The 20,689-nt window shown below is 38.6% G+C and overlaps 1 protein-coding gene across 3 annotated transcripts; it reads left to right on the top strand.

Moving 5' to 3' along the window:
* The first annotated feature begins 380 nt into the window (after positions 1–380).
* LOC131237463 (stearoyl-[acyl-carrier-protein] 9-desaturase 2, chloroplastic-like) lies at positions 381–7,227 on the top strand. Of its 3 annotated transcripts, none has more exons than XM_058235234.1 (3): positions 381–537; positions 2,606–3,107; positions 6,513–7,227. In XM_058235234.1, exons 1-3 carry the CDS (start codon positions 419–421, stop codon positions 7,074–7,076), a joined length of 1,185 nt encoding a protein of 394 aa, XP_058091217.1. In that variant the 5' UTR covers positions 381–418; the 3' UTR covers positions 7,077–7,227. The 3 variants fall into 3 exon arrangements, with proteins under 3 accessions (XP_058091217.1, XP_058091219.1, XP_058091220.1); XM_058235236.1 differs by having other exon boundaries at positions 399–537; positions 1,671–3,107; positions 6,513–7,222; XM_058235237.1 differs by having other exon boundaries at positions 419–537; positions 2,610–3,107; positions 6,513–7,223.
* Positions 7,228–20,689: the final 13,462 nt, after the last annotated feature.

Raw genomic sequence — 20,689 nt, 5'->3', positions numbered from 1 at the left:
GGAATGGATTATATACATATATTAGTGTGGGCCCCACGAGTTGGGCCTTGCCCACGCCCTACATGTCATTAAATACGATGTAACTTTTTATTCACTGGAAAACCGTACAACTATTGAATCGAGGACAAAGGGTATTTTGGTCCAAGTAATGTTTGAAGGCTCGTCAGAGGCCACCCTCGGAATATTTGAACGGTTGAATCTCTTTAGGGAATTTGACCATATATCAAGGCAAGTACAACCAATTTCCCTGTGAATTCAATGCCCACCGTCCTTGTGAGTTCAATGGTACTTTCATGATCCAGAACCACGATATCCAAACCTCCTCCACCGTTAAATACAAGTATCTCCCTTCATCCCCAACCCCTCTCTCTCTCTCTCTCTCTCTATCTCTCTCTCTCTCTCTCAAGAAGAAGCAAAAATGTCTTTTCTTTCTCATATTCCTTTACAATATTTCTTTCCTACTGGAAAAGAAAATCCTTTCTCAAGACCTCTATCTCCATGGTCTTTCATGACCAAAGCCTTCCCACGTAAACCCATGTGAGATTTCTTAATTTTTTTCAATCCTTCTCTTTCTTCTTCTTGCTTTCTAACTATTCATGTTTTATTGCCATCGGTAGGCCTTATCATGATTGTCACATTATCCAAAAACCTTCAAACCCATGGTTCATTGCTATTGGTGTGCTCTATTCTGATAGTCACATTGTCAAAAAACTATCCAATCAGATGATGCAAGCACAAGGCCTTTTCCTATTGGACCACTTCAACGGCATGATCGCTGGGATATATCTACGACGGTCATCATAGTAGGGTCCATCGGAAGAGAATGGCCTAAGATGGGTGAATATGATCTTCTAATCTCGGAGATCTGTAGGGCACAGTCCACACATGTGGGGTCGCATTAGCCCACGTGTCACTTGTGTATATTGCATACGTGTGAATAAACTAAGATGGATGAAATATGTGTGCAGTCCACTAAGTTGTGCGCGCCTCTGACATCAAACGCGCCTTAGGTTTCTCAGTCGTATACGTTGGATGGCTCAAAAATTAGGTCGGTCCAAACAGCGTATGGTGCACCAACAGAATTTGGAGATTTTTTTGGATGATTGTGTATTTTATGGATTTGGCTCACTTAATAATTTTATAGGCCTGAATTTTGAACACCGCAGCATCATGGAACGGTTAATGTAATGCAAGGTTGGATGGTAATTGAGGTGTGCTCCACTCAATAAAACAGTAAATAACCATCCGAAATCCTTCACATCGACATGTTAGCCCCACATGGTGGTTAGAACGGCCTGATCTTTGGGGTGTCCAACTTTAATAATTAGTCTGATATAATACGTGTTAAATGAGGACGATTGGCACACACAAGCACCTGAGAAAAGAAAAGTTGAGAAAGATGGCGGGGAATTGATAATGGATATTAGCACGTACTTTAGAAATCTACTTTGAGTGACAGATAACAAATTAAGAAATTAAGCTATTAGTAGCTAAAAAGATAATTGCCTATTTTAACATAATTTTTATCATTTTATCTCATTCACTTGTTGTCGTTAATTAGGGCAACCCAAAGTTTGCCGGGTACACTAGCATGTTTTTGAGACATCCATTCTGTCAGTTTCGTAAGCTTATGGTAGGGCGAAAATTCTCTCTCCTTATTTTTTTAACAGGCTCGCGCGTATAGTACCGCTACCACCAAAACTTCCACTGATACCTGATAAGGAAAGACTTCAAGTCCTCCAGAAATATGAGATACGTATGGAGGACGTCACATGAACCCTACTTCTACTTCTCTTACCCCTTTACTTCTACTTCTTCCTGCTCCAATACTTCTTCTACTTCTCCTACTCCTCTACTCTTACTTCTCCTTCTACTCTACTCTTACTTCTCCTTCTCCCTCTTAAACTTTTTTTTTTTTTTTTCCTTATATTGTAAAAATCTATAAATAAATGCATTGAGCAAAAGGAATTACATGTTAAAGTGTGAAAGCCTCTCTCTCTGGTTTATGAATTTCTTCATGGTATCAGAGCTTTGGTACCCAACTTAAGACCACACCTACAGGTTTTAATGGGCCGGGATAGGTCTTGGCCAAACTCTGTCCAAGCTTGGCCTGCATTGTTCAAAGTAAGTCTAAACCCGGCTTGGGCCAAAATAGTCCAGCTCGATCCAGCCCAAAACATTTGAATAGGGCCTAGCCTGGGTATGGCCCAAGGTGGAGAGAGAGAGAGAGAGAGAGAGAGAGAGAGAGAGAGAGAGAGAGAGAGAGAGAGAGAGAGAGAGAGAGAGGGAGAGGTTGTAGAGATCGATCGATTCATCGTCACGAGGTGGCATCAATTTAGGGTCAAGATCGATGGACAAGACCATGAAACCCTAAAAACCTAGAAACTCAGGTTTTCCCAACCTTTGTAAGAATTCAGGGCAGGGCTGGGGTATGTGAGATATACAGGAAATTCATCAGGTGGGGCCCACCATGAATGTTACCTGGCCCAAGAAATCATGTCGGGTTACTGATCAAAAGGGCCCCACATGATGAATGGCTCATATTTGTGCTCTTCCTTCTTAACTTTTTTTTTTTTTCCTGGGATTAACTGTTTTTGATGTGTAGGGAGGTTGGTAAAATAGGAAAACATAGGAGCTTGGAGGATACACATGTTCGAGTGAGACAATCCATGCCACCTGAAAAGATAGAAATATTCAAATCCATGGAGGAGTGGGCCACGAACAATGTCTTGATGCACTTGAGACCGGTCGAGAAGTCATGGCAGCCACAGGATTTCCTGCCCCACCCTTGCTCAGAAAATTTCTTTGATCAGATCCGTGAAATAAGGGCCCGATCAGTGGACATTCCTAACGATTACTACGTATGCCTGGTTGGAGATATGATCACTGAGGAAGCCCTTCCTACGTACCAAACCATGCTCAATAGCTTCGTTGGTACGCAGGATGAGACAGGTGCAAGCCCGACTTCATGGGCCATCTGGACAAGGTCTTGGACGGCTGAGGAGAACCGGCATGGGGACCTCCTCAACAAATATCTCTACTTGTGTGGAAGGGTAGACATGAGACAGGTCGAGAAAACAATTCAGTATCTCATCGGCTCAGGAATGGTAATTTTCGTCTCAAAATTCCCTTGAATTCCACCCTTTCTCCCTAATTATTGGAGCATGTGAATTCTTTTAATCAAAAAACATCTCCGCATGGCATGTGGGACCCAAGTGGCCTAACTGCCTTTAAATCTTCTACGACACAGGTTTCTTCATATTGCAGAAAAATACTTACACACCGATGCAAGCAAAGAAAAACCACATTAAAAAAAAAAAAAAAAACCCTCTAAAGGCCGAACAAAATTCCAAGAGGCTAAATATAAAAAACAAGGGATAACAAGCATAGAGATTTATGTGGTTTGGTAATAACGTAGTCAATAAGTCAACAACCTAGAGATTTCTTCCTCAATAAAATAAAAGAAATAAAAATACAAAACTTGAGTCTTTCTCACTTTTAAAGTTTTTTTTTTTTCCTTCTTCTGTGCAAGAACTCTCCCACAAAACAATACTTTAGGAGATGATCCACCGTGTTTACCTATTCTCATCATTATATCAACCACACCATATGACAACTGTCAAAGTCCTAAAGAAAGTAGGACTTCACATACGTACTCATAAGAGAGAGAAGACTTACTTCTCTCACACTCTTCTTCTATACAAAAACTCTCCGACAAAAGAATACTCCAGGAGGAGATATCCACTCTCTCCTGTTCTTCTCATCATATTGACTACAAGATATGACAATTGCCAATGTCCAAAAAACTGTAGTACGAGAAAATGAGAGCATATATCTCCAAGGCCTTCAGATTGCGATCAAAAGCTAGATGGGATCTCATCGTAATGTTTGTGAGAAATCCACACCATCCTTTCATTTTTCTAGGTCATGTCAGGACATGTGCCCAAAATTGAGGCACATCCAAAACTCAAGCGGCCCACACGCTAGAAAACAATAAGGATTGAATGTACACCGTTGAAACATTTGTGGGGCTACATAAGTTTTGTATTAGGCCAATATTTTTGTGTTTTTCGTTCATCCTAGTAGGAATGACCATGCGAACAGTTTGGATGGCATATAAATATCACAGTGGACCCAATGATGTTTCAATGGTAGGCATTTCCCTAACCACTTTTTACTTGTTGTGCGGCCCACTTGAGTTTTGTTTCTGTCATATTTTTAGACTCATGGACTAACATAAGTGGCAAAACAGATGGGCCCCACTTAGCTTCTAATGGCAGGAACTTCTTACAAGAGGCCGTTAGGCAGGCAACCTGTGTCCAATTTGTTGCCCTCAGCTGCTACAAAGTTTCTGTGGGCAGAAGCTACATGGGGCCTAAATGTCAGTGAGAAATGCATTCCGTCCATCAGTTTCACAAGTTCACACTAGCAAAATAGTCTAAAAATAAGGCAGAATCGAATCTTCCCACGTGAAATAACAGGGATTGATGCCTACCATTGAAAACCTTGTAAGGGCTACAAAAGTTTTGGATGAGGATGATATTTGTGCATACAGTTAATCGTAATAATAATATATAACCTTATGAACAGTTTCAATGGCATGTAAACATCATGTGGGATTCAGTAAGGTTTCCACGATGGATGTTCTTAGTTTAACTTTTTCTTGTCTCGTGGCCCACCAGAGTTTTGGATCTGCCTTGTATAATTTGGATTCCTGAGTTTGAGAACCTAGACCGAGTAGATTTCACATGAGAATGTCCGTGGTCCACATAGCTTCCGCACACAGGAACTTACAGTGGGCCGCAACAAATGCTATTCGGTCCACTTTTAGAAGTTTTTAGGGATTTTTACTGCAAAATTCCTCATAAAAATAAAATTTACCAAATAGTACCTCCAGTAACTGATGTCTCTTGAGACAGTGCTTTTATAAGAGATGAAATTACATTATTATCCTTTTTTGCTTTTTTATATATAAAAGTAGAATATTAAGAGTTGTGGGGCCCACGTGGTATGTTTCTCACATCCAACCTATCCAACGGATGTACACCAACTTTATCAGCAGAGAATCTAAACATTTGTCAGAACCAATCATAAGGTGGGCCAATCCATAAAAATATAATATACACCATTCAAAACATCCTCATTCAAGTGTAGCCCATCTGATGACCAGACTGACTTAACGTTTGATTTGTGTTGTCACCATGGTGTGGTGCATTAACGGGTTAGATGTTATATGCATCATGTGGGTGCCACAAGTCTTAAGAGTATTTTTTGTAATTTCATCCCTTAAGAAGCTCCTCCATATGATTTCTAATCATAGAGGTATTATTTGGTAAAGTTTAGATTCATTGGGAATTTTGGGGTAAAAATCTCTAGCTTTTATGTCTTGCGGGTAGAGCTGGGCAAGGGACGACTTGACTCGTCTGACTTGACTTGTTTGACTTCTTCAAACCCGATTCAACCCAAACCAAATTGGTGAGTCTGTTCGAACCGAGTAGGCTTCGCCTAATCTGTACTCAAGCCAAGTCGAGTTTGAGTTACCCTGTAACTCGATCTAAATCGACCTAAAACTTGATCCGGTCAGACTCGACTCGATTCAAAACCCGACTCGACTTGGATTCGTGTATGTATATAATAAAAAACCATATTTTCTAAGTATCTCTAACCCTACCTGACGCACCCAACCCCGACCCCAATCCGATCCCAAATTCTCTCTCTCTCTCTCTCCTCTTCCAAGCCCGGCAGCCACCCACCACCATTACTACCCTCTTCCCCTCTCTCTCCTCTCCGCTCCCTCCCTCCCTCATCTCTCGATCCGAGTAGGTGCCAACTTGACCTGACTCGGTACTTTAACTAGGTCGGACTTGTTTCGGAGTAGTCCAAGCCAAACTCGGACTCGGATCGGGTCAAGCATGCTGGAGTCGGTACTGAGTCAGATTGAGTTCGGGTCAAGCCTATTTCAAAACCCAATCGAGTCGGGTCATCCCTAACTCAGTCCAATTCGACTCGATGCCCATCTCTACTTGCCGGCAAGCAAATGATCTAATGCTCTCTGGCCACCGTAGGTTATAGAGCTCTTACTTGCATCGGGATACTTGGTCTGTACAGTATACTGATCTTAGCTTTTCATCAGGTCCAGAACATATATCGTGAATCGCCTTATAAATATCACACCAATCAAACGAATTTAACCATCCAATTATCAGCCCATAAAATGGATGGTCGGAATCATTTAAGACAAAAAAAATAAAAAAATAAAATAAAATAAAAGAAGCCTATAAACAACAACTCGTGCCGTCCATTTGTTGGGGACCATCATAAATTGCTAATGGAAGGATCAAATACTCTGAATACTGTATGCTCAATCTAAAAGACGATCTGGATCAAATTGATCGGCTTGTCCAAATATACCGAAGAAATAGGAGCACTATTACATAACCTACAGCCTTATAAGGTTTTATTTATTTATTTATTTATTTATTTTTTGTTTAAATTTCATTTTTACCCTTTAGGACGTGGGATTGGAGAAATGCCCTTATCTTGGATTCGTCTACACTTCCTTCCAAGAACGAGCAACCTACATCGCACATGCAAACACAGCTAAGCATGCCAAGTACTATGGGGACACCAATCTGGCAAAGATCTGCCACACCATCGCTGCGGATGAGAAGCGTCACGAGACAGCCTACACGTTGATTGTCGAGAAGTTATTCGAGATCGATCCGGACACCATGATGCAATCCTTTGCCCACATGATGAAGATAAGGATCACCATGCCGGGCCATCTGATGTTCGACGGTCAGGATCATGACCTTTTCCATCATTACTCTAGTGTGGCCGAGAGGATGGGTGTGTATACAGCCCGGGATTACGTGGATATGGTGGAATTCTTTGTGGCGAGGTGGAAGGTCAATAAGATTACTATGGGTCTATCTGGAGAAGGACGGAAGGCCCAAGATTATGTGTGTAATCTGGCCACAAGATTGAAGAAAATAGAAGAAAGAGCTGTGGCTACAGGCAAGAAATCTTGGGTCATTCCTTTTAGTTGGATTTTTAACGAAGTTGTTTGTAATTAACTAGAAAGAATATTTCCTTTGGGAAACCATTGCTAAGTCCTAATAAAGTTATATGCATATCATGATATACGGTTATGGGTTGTTTTTAAGGCAATTGTGAGGGTAGTATTGGTCAGCTGTTATTAATTTTGTAATCAAACTATGATAAGGAAATAAGTATTATAAATTGGTAATTTCGGTGGTATCTACATACACACATCTCACAACACACATGTTTTGACACATGTTTTGTTTCCTCTCACTCTTCTCTTTTCTGCTTCTTCGTTTTTACAATGGATGCCCATAACAACTTCGTCCAAGCTCTGCTAGTATAAATTTGTATATGGAATTAGAGCCAGTGGGTGGCCAACTAAGTTTTCATTCTGCCTAGTTTTTCAGGCTCAGGCCCTACCGGGGTTGGCGAAGCTGATGGACGGAGTGGATGTCACAAAGACATCGCAGTGGGCCTCTTGAAGGTATCATTGATGGGACCTATTTATGCTCATCTTCTTCTTCTTTTTTTTCCTCCCTGCAATGATCTAAAATAGAGTCAAATTGCCTTATCTTTAGTAAAAAATTTTCCAATCCTACCCAACCGAACACCATTGGAAAAAAATCGCCCTGCATTTTCTCGTAACTTCTACTTGCAATATTAAACCCCTGACAAAAGCCTGAAAAAACTCAAAACTCAAAACCTGGTGCAGATCCATAAGTATCATAAACAATTATTTCAAGATGTGAACTATACATATTATAACTATATATAAAAAATGGCAACTCGGGATTTTTTTCTATTCTATAATTGACTAGAACTAAAAAACCAATAATTTTATTATTAATAGGAAGAGATTGAGATGCAACAATATTTTTGACGGTTCAAAACATGGAATAACCTAGTCGTTGATGCTAGGTGGTCATGGAGGTTTGTTCACCAATGAAAGCAGAAGTAGAAGAAACTTTATTAGATACATCATCACGTTTGAGGCGGTATAATCCCCTTTTATTAAGTCCGTGAAGCACCACTCTCTCCATTCGCCAATCCTTGACAAGAAAAAAGTTAGGATAGAACTTAAAGAGCACATCATTGTCATGTGTGAATTTAGAAATATAAGTTTGTTATATATTTGTGGAACATGAAAAATATTTTTGAGAACAAAGGTATCACAGATGGTAGAGAGAGTAGACGTACTAATGTTTGAAATGGGAAGTCCATTACCATTACCAATTTGAGGTTGCATAGGAACAATATATTCAGATTACGAGCTGAGATTGTCGAGGTCATCTGTCACATGATTGGTAGCACGCACCACTGTCAGGATCCCACTTCAGATCATTTGTTGGAGAGGATCAGGTGGCCACGTATGCGGTGGGGTTGGGAGCAAGGGATGGAGCTTAGAATTGGTGATGATCAAAATGATGCTAATTAAGTGTTGGCGGTATGGTTCTCGCTGTCACAAATTTGACGTGGACTTGTCAAATTATTTAAGGTTGGTCTTGGTCCAAATCGACCTTGTCCCTGACCATGGCTGGATCTACCACGTGAGGATGGTCAGGTGTTGTAAGTACGGGTGGCAACATTAGCCGTCTGTATGGAGCTATCAATGATTTAAAAAAAATAAAATAATAAAATACAATAAAATCCTGAAATGATTTTCATTGCTAGGCAAAATTTAGAAGAAAGCCTATTCGGGCAGAGGACCAGGGCAGAGGCCTGCACTGCCTATCATATTCTATATAGAGAGGTTTCTAGAATACTCCCTAATGTAGCCTAATCCTGTTTTATCCATACGAACCTGGCCCTTAACCATCCGAGGAAGGGAGGAAAGATCATGGAATAACTTGTTAGTTTGCGTTCTGCTAAATTTTTTTTGGCCAGACCATTAGCCGGACTGTTGGCTTCTCCTAGAACATGGGCTATCCGAAAATTACCCCGAGAGAAGAGCATCTTGACCCTAGTCAGCCAATAGGACCATTTCCAAGAGGGAAAGGAATCCATCATGAGACAGGACACCACCCAACTGGAGTCTGATTCAATGATGACTCCAGAGAGGCCATGAGACAAACAAAATTTTGAACTGTTGAGAATAGCACGCAATTCAACCATATTGTTGGATGCTTCACCGTAGCTGCAGACGAAAGTGAAGATCGGATTGCCTAGATGATCTCTATAGATGCCGCCTCCACCTGCAGGGCCTAGATTTGAGAGCGTGGAACCGTCCACATTTAACTTGAAACATCCCTCTCTGGGCTTGACCCACTTGACAATAGAGAATGAGCGGGCGGGACGGGGAGAGCCGGCAAGGGGGATAGTTGAGGAAGTAGCAGATGAAGAAGGATGACGCTGGATGTTTCTCGCAATCTGGGGGAAGAGGGTCTCCAACCACCATATAACCTTAGAGAAAACACCAGTAGTAGAGAGCTCCTTATTGTCAAACTTGGCTGCATTCCTAGCTTTCCAAACCTCCCACAGAATGAAGGCTAGGGCTAAACAGAGGCCCACTTGGTTGCTACGATAAGGAAGGGGTCTATGCCACCACCAATGGAGCCGGTTTTGGATGGAGTTTTGACGGAATAGCGCAATCCCGAAGAAATCAGCTGAACGCTGCCAGACACAATTAGCTAGAGAGCCAAGTACGAAAAGGTGAGAGGGATTCGACTTGAGGGCTAGCTGCAGGCGCGTTCCTGTAGCAGTTGCAAATTGAAGCTAAGTGGATCCCTTTTAACTGAATATGATCATCAACAGGTAAAGCACCATGCAGTAGTCTCCACAGAAATGAGGAGATTTTTGGGGGAATCTTTAGGCGCCACACTTTCTTGGCCCATGGAAGAATCTTCCCTCTGTCTCTACTAATGTTCCCAGCTGATTTGATAGAGAAATTACCAGTAGGATTGAACGGCCAGAGAAGGATGTCATCTACATCAGAAGTGTAGAAACCTCCACTAACAATAAAGTCCTCGAGCCAAATTGGAAGAGTTTGAGATGCATCTTGCTTGATGCTGTGCATCTAGGAAGTCAACCACTCTAAGGTCTCTCATGGAAGCTGAGATGTGAAGCGATGGGAGAGAACTCAGAGGGCCCGGCCTGGTCTAGTTAGAGTTCCACATGATGCAGTTGCCTCAGCCTACCACCCATTAGGCGTGTCTATCCAAAATGGGGAAAAGTCCCTCTAAAATTTTCCAGATTGGGGAAGCACCCGAGCCAATCTGATGGAGTTGTTGTCTGCCGAGTTTTGCATATATTTAGAGCGAATGAATTCACTCCATAGGCTGTCGTTCTCCCCATGTTTGGCTCCCCACGCCATCTTTAAATGAAGGCCTTTCATTACATCCTTCAGCTTCCTAACTCCCAGTCCACCCTCGACTTTTGGCATGACAATGGAGTACGACTTTCTCCAATGCAGATTTGGCTTGCCATCTCGCCATCCCCAGAAGAAATTGGCAAACATTGTTTCTGCATTCCTTAGGACTTTCTTGGGCACGACCGTGGCAGCTAAGGTATGGATAGGGATACTGCAAAGAATAGATGAGATGAGGGTGAGTCTACCAGCTTGGGAGAGAACTCTAGCACTCCAGCCTTGTACCTTGGCAGCTAGTTTATCCAGCAGGGGGGCGAAAGAGTTACATTTGATACTGCCTTTGATTATTGGAACTCTCAGGTAAGAGAAACAGCCCGCATCTTTGCTAATCCCAAGAATCTGTTGGATGCTTCTAATCCTGGCAGTGGACAACTTGGAGGAGCAATGGAAGGAACTCTTACGTAGGTTTACACTTTGGCCTGAAGCGGACTGGAAGTTGGAGATGAAGTTTTTAACCACTTAGAGAGACTTGGTAGAACTGTTGAGGAACAAGACAGTGTCATCTACGTATAGCAAGTGGGAGACCTATTTGCAGCCTTGTTTAAGTTTTGAATGGAGTACACAGCCCATGGGAGACTAGCCTGGATAGACCCCTACTGAAAACTTCAGTGGTTAGAATGAATAGGCTAGGGGAAAGGAGGTCGCCTTGTCTCAACCCGCGAGAGGACTTGAAGAAACAACAACATACCCCATTGACTAGAACTGAAAACCAGTTATTATTCTAGCAAGATTCAACTGATTTTACCCAGCTTACATCAAACCCAAATTTCAGTAGAACCTGTTGCAAAAAATTCCACTCACTATGCCAAAATTGCAAATTTACGACGAATATAATCCGTCGCTAACGGAAAATGTCCGTCGCCAATCCCGTCTTTCTCGAAAATCCTTGTGAATTTTGCGACGGACCAAAATCGCTAAAATCTAATTTACGACAGATTTATGACGGATTATAGTCCGTTGTAAAATGGCGACGGACTAAATCCGTCGCAAAATTTGATTTTGCAACCGAACATCCATTGCAAATTCCCGCCCAAAATCGCAATTCACGACGGTTTTTAGTTGCTTTTGCGATGGATCATGGTTTGTCGTAAAAGGACTTTTGCCTTAAACATTTATTTTTTTAGAATATGGTGGAAAATTATGTTTTTTTGTAGTCTAATAATTGTTTTTTAGTAGAATTTCAGTGGTTTAATTGTGCATATTTGTATATAAGATTAGTTTTTAACAATTGATTGAATGCAAAAAAAATAAAAAATAAAATTTGTTTTTATATCAAATGAGTGAAAATTATTTTTTTTAAAATTTAAAACTAATATTTAAATGATTTGTAATATCACATGAAAAAGAATATTGAGAAGTTTAAAAAATTTAACAATGTTTGAGAAAAAAAGAGATTTTATAAAAATAAAAATCGTGATTTAATAAAAATCTATTTTGTGGGAAAAAAAGGAATATTGAATAAAGTTGAGAAATTTGAAAAAAAAAAAAAAGAATTTGATTTTGAGAAAAAAATAATATCCTGAAAAGGAAAATTAAAAAGATCTTAAAAAATGTGAAAATTTTCACAATGTTGAAAAATGAAAATATTTTCAAAAAGAAAATGAGAGTTTGTATTTTGAAAAATAAAATAAAATTGAGAAGTTCGATAAAAATTGACAAGTTCGAAAAAAATGCTTTAAAAAAAATTGGAGAAGTTAGAAAGAATTGAAAATTTTAAAATAAAACAATATTAAAAAATTGATACTCTATTAAAAAACAAACATTTTGAAACGAAAAATAATGAAGTTGAAAAAATTTGTGATTTTGGAAAGTAATTGAAAATGTTCAAAATTTGAAATTAAAAGAAAAAGTTATTTATAAAAACACTGAGATTTTGAAAAAAAAATATCATTTTAAAAAAGAAAATTGAAAAGTTGAAAAGAAAATGATGCTTTTGAAGAAAAAAAATCAGCATTTTGGAATTTTTGGGATAAAAAAATTAAAATTTGTGAAAATTTTAGAGATTTTGAAAAAAAAAATTCAGAATTTGTATTTTAATTTTTTTTTGAAATATTTTATAATAAAAATGATATTTTGTTAAAATTTTTCAAGGAAAAATTAAGAGTAAAAAAATATACATTTTGAAAAAAAAATGTTATTTTTAAATGGAAATTGAAATTTATCTGTGAAATTTTATTTATTTTTTAATAAATTATTAGGCACATCTACTAATTGAACATTTAAACATTTTTGGACATTCTAATTAGTCCAGCTTGAAGAGTAAATAACTTTAGATGTTTAAATCAAATTTCACTCAAATTGTTGATCAATCTTGTATGCCCAATATCTTTCTCATATGTAGCTAGCCCGATCGGGGCGAGTAACTAGTCAAATTGAGGGTATTGATTAGTAAAATAGAGTGAATGGACCAAACATATAAAATGGGCTAAATATTCTGCTCAAAATTGTGACCTAGCTTATTGACCTCGCAAGAACCTAAGAATTGATGTTAGTAAGTTTTGTGGGCCCCATCATGATGTGTGTCGAACATCAACACCGTGCATTTGATGTGTCCCCTTTAGGTTATGAGATATCTCAAAAATCATCCAAGGTGGGCCATACCATCTAAAACCATGTGAAGACATACTAAAAAAATATAAAAGCACTTAGTGGGGCCCACATGAGTTTTGGATGCGGCTAAAACTTGGTCTGACCCCTCATCCAAGTGGGACACACGTAATGAGTGGGTTGGATATGTGAATCACATTTAGACAAGCCCCATATATGATTATGAATGTTTTAAGGAAACCCCTCTCCACTATATTTAGGTGAGTTACTCATTACCCTTACCATAGTAAACTCTATGGGGTCCACCGTTATTTATTTATTTTATCCACTCCGTTCATCCATGTTAATAGATAATTTGAGGTCTAAAGAATAAAAAGGAAGCATATCCAAAGCTCAAGTGGACCACACCACAGGAAATAGTGTGATTGAACCTTTACCATTGAAAAATTCTTGGAGGCCATAGAAGTTTTGGATCAAGCTGATGTTTGTGTTTTCTCTTCATTCATATCTTTTTGATATTATGAACAAGTTGGATGGCAAATAAACATTATTGTGAGCCCAAGGAAGGTATCAATGGTGGAAATCATTATTCCACATTGTTTCATGTGGCATGGTCCACTTGAGTTTTGGATTTACCGAAAATTTGGGATCAACCCACACCGTTCATCCATTTTTCGAGATCATTTTAGAGAATTATCCAAAAAATGAATCATATCCAAAGATTAAATGGACCACACCACAAATAAGCAGAACGGATTGGCTACTCCCCCTGACATTAGCCAATGGCTAGTGGTTGGTGCTCTGTGGGCCTCATGATGATGTATGTGTTTAATCTATGCCATCCATCTATTTTTAAAGATCATCTTACAGCATGAGACCAAAAATGAGGTATATTCCAATCTGAAATGGACCATATTATAGGAAATAATGTCGAATGAGCGTCAACCATTAAAAATATTTTGGGGGCCATAAAAGTTTTGGATCGAGATGATTTTTGTTTTTCCCCTTCATCTAGGCCTGTATGACCTAATAAATAGATTGGATGTCAAATAAACAATATAGTGGACCTTAAGAGGATTTTAATGATGGATATCCAATCACTATTGTTTTCATGTGGTGTGGTCCACCTGAGATTTATATCCCTCTCATTTTTGGGCCCCACCATGATGTATGTTTTGTATCCACACCTTCCATCCATTTGGAGAGATCATTATAGGGCAATATCCAAAGAATGAGTTAAATCCAAAGCTCCAGGGGACCCCAGCACAGAAAATAGTGGGACAGTGATGCCCACCATTAAAAACTTTTATGGGCCACAAAAGTTTTGGATCAAGTCAATATTTGTGTTTTCCCTTATTTCATGTCTTTTTTAACTTTTGAACTGGTTAGATTTCAAATAAACATTACGATGGGCCTTAGGATAGTTTCAACGGTGGGAATCATTCTCCTCGCTGTTTTCTGTGGTGGGGTCCACTACAGATTTTTATGTGCCTCATTCTTTGGCTCATGACTTAAAATGATATCTCGAAATGGATGGATGGTGTGGATATAACACATACATCATAGTGGGTCCCACAGAACTTGGTGACGTCAGAGGGTATTAGGGTGTCTAGAGAGACGCCCTAATTCTTTCACCCTATCCTCTCTCTCTCTCTCTCTCTCTCTCTGTCTCTCTCGCACCCTCTCCTCTCTCTCTATCTCTCTCGCACCCTCTCCCTTCTCTCTCTTTGTCTCTCTCTCTCTCTCTCTCTGTTTCTCTCTCTCTCTCTCTCTCTCTCTGATCTCTCCACCCTACCATTGTTGAATGCCCTACCCACGCACGCCCTCTCTCTCTCTCTCTCTCTCTCTCTCTCTCCCTCTCTCTCTCTGAAGCTCGGTGAAGGCTAGCTCATTCATGACCATGAGGTATCTCTCTCTCTCTCTCTCAATCTCTCTCAATCTCTCTCAATCTCAATACCGATTTAGGGATTTGGGGATTTAGCAATTTGTGGATTCCTAATTCGATGTGGACCCTCATTTAGGGATTTGAGGATTTTAGGGCGCATTACTTGACATTGTTGAGGGTGGTGCATCCAAACTGCCCGAAATCAAGGATTCAAAATCAGTTTCGGTGTACCACATCTGTCACCACTGAAACCATGCTGTAACACCCCTTGATTTGGTTTTTGTTCTTTTGTTTTGGTTTTGTTCCTTTTTTTTACATGGAAGCAAACAACACAGGTCGGGGCTGTCTTCTACTGGAAAATCTGTGGGGCCACCATGATGCATATGTTTTATCCATGATGTGCATCCATTTTTCCAGCTCACCTTAGGGCATGCGCTGTAAAAATAGGTAGATACAAATCTTAGGTAGACCACACCATAGGAAACAGTAGCGATTGAACGCTGAGCATTAAAAACTTCCTAAGGCCCACTATAATGTTTCTTTGCCATCCAACCTGTTGATTAGTCACACAAACTTGGATGAAGGGAAAACACAAATATTAACTTGATCCAAAACTCCTGTAGCCTCGAGAAGTTTTTAATGGTGGGCATTCAATTAGCATTGTTTCCTATGGTGTGGTCTGCCCCAGTTTTGGGCTTGGATGGCCTGTGTGGATAAAAACACATACATCATGGTGGGCCCACAGCTTTTCCAGTAGCACACAACATCGACCCAGGCACTGTGTGCCCCACATTATTTTATGGACTTCTAATGTTATTCAATGTCATGCTCTGAGTTCTGTTTATCTGTTTATTTATGGAGAATAGGTGGTGCTGGTATCTAGTGAGATTGGTTGTAGGAAAACAACTCAGGTTACTAGTTCTTTGCTTTGTCTTATTTATGATATCTGTAATGTATTTTGTAGAGTTACATTTAGAAATGTGTTGTTATCAACATATGCTTTTACATGGTTAATTGCTTTGATTCTACATTTAGAAATGAGTTGTATTTTGAATTATGTTCATTTAGATTACAAATTTTGATGTGATTGTATATAGATTAGGACAATCAGTTACCCGTTTGAGGGTTTTTATGTGGCCAGGCATAGATACAGTGTGCTCCTTGCTGCATAAAAATCCTTAAATTGTCCCTATTTGGACAGTTCAAGACCAGATAAAATGTAATGCTTTCATTTTAGCAATTCAAATGCACTTGCCTTTCTATGCATCATCTCTCTTTTTCTCTCTGGATATGTTTCTTATATTTATTTCCATTGTCAAATATCCTCACTTTGTGTTGATACCTGACGTGGGAATCAAATACAAGATCAATATATCTGGAGAGATATGAGGAGATGCTGCCGGAATTTCGGTGTAGGTATTTAAATTTGAAAATGAAAGCGTTACAATCTATCCGGTCTTGGATGGGCGACTGATTTAGTCAGTTAATTGGCACAGTTGTCCTTGTGCCAAGTGTTGTAATATATGTGGGAAGATGACATTAGAAACTATTTCCGAACACTTGGTTTGTAATGGCATAGATCAAACATACACGACATGGTTTCTCCATGGGGAACAACATCTCGAAACAAGTGCGAGTACATCTGTCGATAATCGTATATAACGAAGATGTGTTGCCCAAAATGGTCGATTTGGTGAATGATGCTTTCGGTCGTTTTCAACCCGATGAGTTAGATGCTCGTAGCGATGAGTTTAATAATGAAAATGATATTGAACCTCATGATGACTTAGGCAATGAGGCTCAATATAGGAAGTTAATGGAGGATGCAAAACAACCCCTATATCCATTGTGTAAACCCGAGCATACAAAGTTATCTGTGACAATGGAGTTGCTGAGTATGAAGGCTAGGTTTTGTTGGTCAGACAATAGCTTTACAGAGTTGTTAAACTTGCTCAAGAAATTTTTTCCAAATGAGAACTCTTTGCCAGATAGTACTTATAATGCAAAGAGGCTAATCAGTTCATTGGGCATGAACTATGAGACAATACATGCATACCCTAACAATTGTATTTTGTAATGGAAGGACCATGTTGATAAGCAGTGTTGTCCAAAATGTGGAACAAACAGATGGAAATTTAATAGTGTTGTAAAGTCAACCGCCCCACGTGTACCTTGTAAGGTGTTAAGGTACTTCCCATTAACGCCGAGGTTAAAAAGACTCTACACCATACCAGAGATTGTAGAGAATGTGATATGGCATTCAAAGTCGGTTCAAGATGATATTTACATATGTCATCCTGTGGATTCGTTTATGTGAAAGATTGTAAATGAAAAGTATGCTGATTTTGCTGTGGAGCCATGTAATGTTCGTTTAGGACTTGCAACGGATGGATTCAATCCTTTTGGGAATATGAGCAATTCATATAGTTGCTGGCCATTATAATTGTTACGTATAATCTCTCGCCTCATTTACGCATGTGGAAGGAGTTTACCATGTTAACACTTTTGATCCCTAGAAAAAAAGGTCCAGGACATGACATTGACATTTACTTACAACCGTTGATTACAGAGTTACTTGAATTGTGGGAAGGATATGTGACATATGACTTGCACAGTAAGAATATGTTCACAATGAGGGCAATTTTATTATGGGCAATACATGATTTTCCAGCATATGGAAATCTTTTTGGTTGTAGGACAGGAGGAAAGAACGCATGCCCTATTTGTAGTGAGGAGACGAAATCGGTTTGTCTTGAACATGGAAAGAAGTTTGCATATATGGGACATAGAAGATTCCTACCATCAGGTCATGACTTTAGGACTGACAGAACCAAATTCAATGGGAAAGAGAAAAAAGGAAGGCTCCGAAGCGTATGAAAGGTTCAGATGTACTACGTAAAATGAATAATATTGAAACTATTTTCAGAAAGCAAGTGGGAAAGAATAAGAAAAGGTCTAAGAATGACCAGAACAACATTACTGCCTGGATGAAGAGATCAATCCTTTTTAACTTGCTATATGGGAGCATTTGCCCATTCGTTACAATCTGGATGTGATGCATGTTGAGAAAAATGTCACCGAGAACCTCATTGCTACAATCATGGATACAAAAGATAAGACTAAGGATGGTTTACAAGCTCGTCAAGATCTTTAGGCTATGAAGATAAGAAAGTCTATGTGGCCTGAAGAAAGGAATGACAGGTTATTTTTACCCAAAGCTCCTTTCTTGTTGTCCACATCTGAAAGAAACTTGTTTTGTCTGACACTAAACAATTTGAAAGTCCTGAGAGGATGCTTTGCAAACTAGACACATCGTGTCAATTTGGAGGATTGTCAGCTAAAGGCCCTTAAGTCGCATGATTATCACATTGTGATGCAACAATTGCTACCAGTTTTGTTGATGTACTCATTTTTAGGAAAGAAGAAGACATTGCACACCGCCATTTGTGAAATGTCAAGATTCTTCAACGTCATATGTTCAAAAGTTATTAATCATGAAGAGATTTAAAATAAAAAAATAAAATAGTGGAAACATTATGTATATTCGAAAAATATTTCCCCCCATTTTTTTTTTCCTATGACACACCTAGTGGTGCACTTAGCAGAGGAAATACAACTTTGTGGACCTGTCAGATAACGGTGGATGTATCCTTTTGAGAGGTAACATTATTTATCAGAATTTATCAACTTTCTTTTTTGAATTTTTTCTATTTATATCGATGTTTGATTTTAAAGTGTACAGGATTATGAGAACATACAAAAAGTATGTGACGAATCAAACTTATCCAAAGGGTTGTATTGTTGAACGTTACATACTAGAAGAGTCCATGATGTACTGCATGAACTACATGCCTGATAGGATGTTAGGAAGCCATAAGAGAGTAAAAAAGATATTTTATGATGAGGGTGATGATAATGCCGATAATTTCCAAATCGATAAGAAAGGGAAAAGTTATCTTCTTACTAATGTCAATATCAACAAGCACGCAGATGGGTATTACAACATCATGCTGAAAATGCTCAATGGCTAGGATATGTTGACAAAAGTCTATGTTTCTATCATTAATGTTTTTAGATTGTACCATGTAAAGTAAAATTTTAATTTTCATATTATATTATATGTGACTTGTAGGAAGTACAATGCATACATTCATGGCCAAACACGTAGGGGACAAAATCAGAGGGGCAATCCGTCGGTATAAAAAGAAGTAGACTACAATGCTTGGTTAAGAGAACAATTAGAGAATGAAGAAATGTCACAATTTAAGAGAATCACTACTGGTCCTAGCTATGATGCCACATCATACAGTACATACTCAGTAAATGGGATATGTTTTTTGCACATCAGACTCTGAAAAAAACTTGACAACACAAAACAGCGGGGTCTCTATGAAAGCTTAACTATGTTCAAGGCGAGTGCTAGGGATAAGAACTTGGTACTATGACATCATTAGACAAATTCTTGAATTAAACTACTTTACTTTCAAGATAACACTGTTCTACGATGATTGGGTGCATATTGAAGATACTTCAAATGGATGTTATGTAGATCCTGAAACAAATCTGATATTTGTTAACCTAGGAGGGTTTAAAAGGAATATTAAAGAAGAGGATAAGCCATTTATCCATGCATCTCAGGCGGCTCAGGTCTTTTATTGTATGGATCCGACAAGAGATGACTGGCATGTTGTATTAGATGTTTCGAAGCGATTGACAAAAGATGCCTATGCATTTGAGGATCTGCTAGTGTTTGAGGCCAGGTTGACTATAGGTTCCTCAAGCGGTTTCTTAATAGATGATCTGTATGACCCAACTAGTGAAGATATACGAGAAGGGTCATATGTAGAAATTGAATCAAGTAACCCACGTATTCAGAAGTGGATAAGAAACTAATCAAGTTTCATATCAGGTTGAAGTAAATTTAATTACATTTACTATATGAGATTATTTTTCTTTTCAATTTTTTTTTTTCAAATTCAGCAAAAACTTATGCATGTGTATAGCGTCATCTCTTTATAATGTATAGCAACATATCAAATGACTAATAATCTTAATTTTTTTAAGGAATTATGTCGTATGCAGGGCCTTCTTCTAGTTCTGCCCCAGGAAGCACCACAAAAATAAAAGTTTCAATCAATTCAACTAGAGAGATTATTAGAGAAAATAAAAATCAATTCACCTCATTTTTGAGAAATTTGGTCAGGACACATTGTCCAATTTCACACAAAGACTGGCAGCTTCTACCAAATACCATTAAGGATAATGTTTGGGCAACCATTTTGGTAAGCATTGAAATATATAAGTTTTACTTTCTAGTGTTTATAATATAATTATTGTTAACTAATTGCCCTATGTAATGAAATACGTAGGCCAAATATGATGTCAACGATAATCAGAGATGTAAAAAATGTATAATTAAGCATTCTAATGATATGTGGAAGGACTAGAAGAACAGATTGCGAGTATGTGTCTTGGATAAGTATGATCATGATGCAGACAGGAAAAAAATTGTCCTAATGGTGTGAAGTTAGAAGATTGGGTCAAATTCGTTGATTACGAATCTATAGAAGAGGCGAAGTCTCGTTGTGGAAAGGGAAAGGTATCCAGAAGAGAGATAGATATGCTAGGACGACAGAGTTGATTGTAAGTTTTTAACATAACTTTAATTTCTTTTAATCCAATTTAATAATATATAATAATTAACATGATTTCTCATTGTAAATTATAACAAAAAAAATATCCAGATACTCAAATCACAAGAACAAAATTGTTTCTAGCAACTCATACTAGATCCGATGGGTCTCTCCCTTCACAGGAACTGAGCATCACAATGGAAAAAATAAAAG

This window comes from Magnolia sinica, chromosome 2 (assembly GCF_029962835.1).
Source record: "Magnolia sinica isolate HGM2019 chromosome 2, MsV1, whole genome shotgun sequence".
Taxonomy (NCBI): Eukaryota; Viridiplantae; Streptophyta; class Magnoliopsida; order Magnoliales; family Magnoliaceae; genus Magnolia; species Magnolia sinica.
The sequence above is the reverse complement of the archived record's forward strand: the minus strand, read 5'-3'. Positions and strand labels throughout refer to the sequence as shown.